Consider the following 5,263-nt stretch of genomic DNA (forward strand, 5'->3'; position numbering starts at 1 on the left):
CCGGGGCGGGGACGGGGACGGGGACGGGGCCCGGGCAGACGCCGGGTCTGCGTCAAGTGCCCGCTGACCCCGCCATGTCGCGGGCCTCAGACCCCCCGGTGATTGTGGAGATGAACTCCTCGGTGGAGGCCATCGAGGGCTCCCACGTCAGCCTGCTCTGTGGGGCTGACAGCAACCCGCCGCCGCTGCTGACCTGGATGCGGGACGGGACGGTGCTCCGGGAGGCCGTGGCCGGGAGCCTGTACCTGGAGCTGGAAGAGGTGACCCCCGGGGAGGACGGCGTCTACGCCTGTCTGGCAGAGAACGCCTACGGCCAGGACAACCGCACCGTGGGGCTCAGCGTCATGTGTGAGTCCCCGCCCCGTACGTCCCCACGCGCCTCCCGCGGGACCTGCGGCGGAGAGATCAGGGACAGGGCCTCGCCCAGGGCGGCGCGGGCTGGGCCTGCCGGAGAGGAGGGGTGCAGGTCCAAGTGTTCTTTTATTCTTTCCACAAATATCTGGTGAACACCTGCCCTGCACCCCTCTTATTCTGAGGCAAGACACAGATTCATCCTGCTACCCAGGAAAGCCTGTTAAATACCGTTTCTTGGGGCTGCCCCTGCCTGGTCTGGAAGTGATCTGGGCCAGGCCCCAGGAATCTGCGTTTTAAAATGAGCCCCTCAGCAGCTCTAAGGGGAGGGTTGAGGAGACCCCAGGTGTCACCCAGCCACTACGTGTGTGCATGCGTCTCTTATGGGTCCTGAGAGGGGGCTGGTCAGAATAGCATTCTTAGTTAGGATCCAAGGAGAGGCCATTCATTCATTCATTCATTCACAAATATTTATTGAGGCAAAGTGCCCAGGGCTGGGGATAATAACAGTGACAGCCACAGCCAACATTTACTCAGCAGTTCCAGAGTGCTTTACACAAATGCTCTTCCCCCAGGCATCCCCACGGCTGCATCCTGCCCAACTCCTAGTCTCATTGAAGCCTTCCCGCACCATCCTATTTAAAACTGTAACTACCCTGATTTCCCATCTTTCTCTGCCCCACCTTTATTTTTCTCCACAGCACTTATTCCCATGTTAGAAAGTATGTGTTTTATTTACTTATATAGCATTTCTCCACATGGGCCTTGTTCAAGCTAGAACAGTGCCTGTCACTCAGCAGGTTCTCGGTGAACGTTGGATGATTACCTCTATGAGATTGAAATTATTATTAAGCCCATTTTCCAGATGAGAAAAGTAAGTCCAGGAGAAGTTAAGATATGGTCCACACACAGCTGGGAAGGGGTAGAGCTGGGATCCAAAGACAAGCACTCTGGCTGCAGAGCCCCTGTTCTTGTAAGCAAGGCAGCAAGGACTGGAGTTATCTGAGCCATCCTGAACTGGTGTGCTAGGTTTGGGGTGTCTGGGGTCACATTTGGAGGTGGGAGTTGACTGGCAGAAGAAGCATCTCCAGGTTTCTGACCATTAACCCCCAGTCTTGCCCCCCAGATGCACCCTGGAAGCCGACGGTGAATGGGACAGTGGTAGCTGTGGAGGGGGAGACGGTTTCCATCTTGTGCTCCACACAGAGCAACCCGGACCCTATTCTCACCATCTTCAAGGAGAAGCAGATCCTGGCCACAGTCATCTACGAGAGTGAGCTTCAGCTGGAGCTGCCAGCAGTCACGCCTGAGGATGACGGGGAGTACTGGTGCGTGGCTGAGAACCAGTACGGCCAGCGGGCCACTGCCTTCAACCTGTCCGTGGAGTGTGAGTACCCCCTGCTTTCACCCCCCATTCCCGACCTGAGAGTGAGTGGTTCAGTGGGAGACAATGGGGTTACTGGGAGGTGCCCACGCATTCCAACCAGGGCCTGTCCTCACCAGCAGACAAGGATGAGGAGGGCAGGGAAGTTGAATCCACAGCAAGAAGATAAAAACCCCATCTGAGAATACTGAGTTCCCACATCCTGGGGTGGGGTTCTGACCAAGGAGATTTCTGGATTCTGTAGCCACTACCCCTCTGCCTCAACTAAAACAATACTCATGATTCTAACCCTTGTGGAGTGTGACTGTGTACCAGACACTGTTGGAAGTACTACTGTTCAGGGACCCATTTCATCCTCATGACATCCTTATGAGGGAGGTTCTTTTGCTATCCCCAGTTTACAGAGAAGGAAACTGAGGCCCAGAGAGGTTATGCCACTTGCCCAAGGTTACCCAGCAAGGAAATGGCAGAATTTAAGGTTCAAATCCAGTCGGTTTGGTTGCACTCTTCTTTACTGCCCAAAGTTGACCTCATATTATGTCATTACATCAGAATACATTGATCAAGCAGTCGTTATGTGCAAAGGGCTGTGTGGTTCTGTGGGAGGTGGGGTATAGGACCAAGAGGACACCAAGCTTATTAACAGAAACAGTATTAGCTAGAGGGATGAGACGGATGCATATAAATAGCTGCTGTCTTGGTAGTGAAACTCATCACTCCACTGCAAACCAGTGCCTCTCCTGACTTCCTCTCTGTGGACAGCACGGCCAGCACCCCCACCCCCACCCCTGGTCATCACTCTAGGTCGAGGCAGCCAAGTCATAGTTTTGACTCCTCTTCCTCAAATAACTCCATCTGGAATATCACCTGCTTCCCCCTCAGCTCTGGCCCAGCCTCTGACGCTAATCTCCAAACTTCACCTCGAGGGCCTCAATTACTCTACCTACAAATGGCCCCACTATACAAGTTTGCCAGAAGGTTCAATGAGATTCAACATGGAGAGCATTCAGTAGTGTCTGCTACACAGTACATGCTCAGTAACTCTGTACATAGCAATAATCAGTGCATGGTAGATACAGATTGTTCCTGGAGTGCCATCTTCCCCAGCAAAGCTATGGCCGCCCACTCCTCTGCTGACCTTCAGCACGTTCCTTCCCAGTCTCTGCTCTCTCACAGCATTAATGTGATCCTGGCATGCGGTTGTACGGCTCCCTGCTTTCTCTATATGTGCCATCCTGGACCAGCTTCCCCCTTCCACTGCATCTTTCCCCCATACAACCCAAGTGGTTCTTAAGCTTAAGAGTCCAAGAACCCTCTGAGAATCTGCCAGAAGCACCTGAATGTGTACACACCACCACCTTACATACATTTTCAGGGAGTCGCAGGGCCCTCCTACCTCATTAGAGCAGCAGCAGCAAACATTCACGAAGGGCCTGCTCTGGGCCAGGCATTGAATCCTTTACAAGCATGAGCTTGCTGAGCCCTGGGGTGCCCTGTACAGCAGGTATGCGTTATCATCCTCCTCTTCACTGGAGAGAAAACTAAAGGTCAGAATTTCCTGAGGTCCTGCTGCTAGGAAGGTTGGTCAGGGCCAGGATTTTTCCAGACTCCTGCCTGGTCCAACCCAGCACAGGGTATGCAGAAGGCATTTTGCTTTCACAGCCAAATGACTGGGGAAAGGGGACTGATCTTCACCCCAATTTAATAGAAGGAAACTGAAATTTTACTGACATCCAGTACCCAACAGGGCTGAACACACCTGAGTCAGAATCCCAGCTCTGTCTCCATCCCCTTGGGCAGGTGACTTCATCTTGGCTGTTCCTCAGCTCCCTCCTCTGAAAAAGGGAATGTTAACAGTTTCTTACCTCAGAGATGGCTGTGAGGACTAAGGGAATTATGCTGAGTGCCCACAGCACCTGACACGTCCTACATACCCTATAAATCTGAGATATCGTCATTGTCCCCACTGATGTTTCTGTTGGGCCCCAGGTTGGCTATTTGTCATGTGTTCTGCTGCCAAGGCTTTGTTCACATGATCCCCTTGCTGGAATGATTCTGCTGATTAGCCATAAGTACTGGGTGGGATGGTAAGCATTTACAGCACACTCAACGTGCCTGTTTTTGGAGTCCTGTAGCCCCTTGAGAGTTAAGGACCATGACCCCCGTTTTGCAGATGAGAACTCCATCCTGAAGGCCCAGGGGCACTGAGTGGCCTCACCCAGCCAGTAGATGGCAGAGCTAGGATTCAAGCCAAAGCCCTCCCACCGCAAAATCCCCACTTGAGCTTTGTCTGGTGTTGCACAGGTTTTCTCAGGTCGCCCAGGTTGGCCGCGAGCCCACGCATGGGCAGAATGTCAGCATTCCCCCAGCATCCAGGGCAGACACTTTGTCACTGGAGCACCAGCAGTGCCATCTTGAGTGGAAGGGTTTTGAAAAAGTGTAATCTCTGTCAGTTCAGGTTTGTCGTTATTCATTTACTCTGTGCTGTGTTAACTGGTTAACACTACAGCAAGCATAATGCGTGTCTGCCTACACAGAATTTGGGGCCTATCATCTTTTACTTAGTAGACTTAGAGATGTACATGTTGTGGTTCCAGTTGGAATCTGCTCAGGTGACTGACTCCCTGGTCTGTCTCTGTTGTAGGCACATTCTTTTTTGCTGGAAATTGGTGGGGTAGATGGGCCAAGGGTCTCTTGCTCGTGTGTAACTAGGTTTTGGTCAGAACAAACTGAAAACCAGTGCTCAACCTAGAGCAAGCAGAGGACATGCTGGACTCTCCAGGAGGGAACATTAATTTAAAAAGTAACATTCAATGTCCTAATATAATTTCATATTTTGGAAAATGAAAGAAAAAAAAATACCAGTACTGGTTTTGTGATCAATGGCAGCAAAGCAAAATTCAACAAAATTATGTTGGGTGGCAGGTAATGTTTTGTGCTCCTGGCAATGGGGCGTCCTGTGAGAAGGGAGGGCCAGGATTCAGGGGGTTCAGGGGAGGCATTGGGGGCTCTGCAAGAAGGACTGAAAAGGGAGAGCAGAGGCTGGAGGCCAGAAAAGAGGTGACAGTCTGAGTCTGTGTGTGAGACCCTGAGGGCCTGACAAGGCAGGGGCTGGAAGAATTCAGAGTTCCTCCCTTCTGATGTGGGGGACAGAGTAGAAACAAAGCAAGACACTGTCTTGATGGAAATAAGAGACTCACTATATCAGTATATACCACGGGTAGTGATAAGTGCCTGGGAGAAAACCGAGCAAGGCAGGGAGTGAATGACAGGCCAAGCAAGGTGCTATTCCACTGGGCGGTCAGAGGAGACAGCATGTGGGGAGAGACTGTACGGAGTGAGCGCGTGAGTTGGCAGGTATCTGAAGGAAGTGTTTCAGGTTGAAGGAGAAACACATAGACCCTGGGATAGGACAGCTCCATGAGTTTGAGAAACAGCAAGGAGGCCAGCAGACAGGAAAGGAATGGGCCAGGGTGACAGAAGGAAAGACTGTGTCTAGGGCTGGGGCCAAGGGTCGGGGGGGGGGGG

The 5,263-nt window shown here is 52.1% G+C and overlaps 1 protein-coding gene across 5 annotated transcripts in view; it reads left to right on the forward strand.

The window, feature by feature from the left end:
* MAG (myelin associated glycoprotein) overlaps positions 1 to 5,263 on the forward strand; it is a 16,418-nt gene that overhangs the window by 7,046 nt on the left and 4,109 nt on the right. For all 5 annotated transcript variants that reach the window (XM_008580380.1, XM_008580383.1, XM_008580382.1 and 2 more), the window contains 2 exons: positions 91 to 348; positions 1,478 to 1,738. In XM_008580380.1, coding sequence (XP_008578602.1) covers positions 91 to 348; positions 1,478 to 1,738 — 519 coding nt within the window. The remainder of the gene's footprint in view (positions 1 to 90; positions 349 to 1,477; positions 1,739 to 5,263) is intronic.

This window comes from Galeopterus variegatus, unplaced genomic scaffold (assembly GCF_000696425.1).
Source record: "Galeopterus variegatus unplaced genomic scaffold, G_variegatus-3.0.2 Scaffold2073, whole genome shotgun sequence".
Classification (NCBI taxonomy): domain Eukaryota; kingdom Metazoa; phylum Chordata; class Mammalia; order Dermoptera; family Cynocephalidae; genus Galeopterus; species Galeopterus variegatus.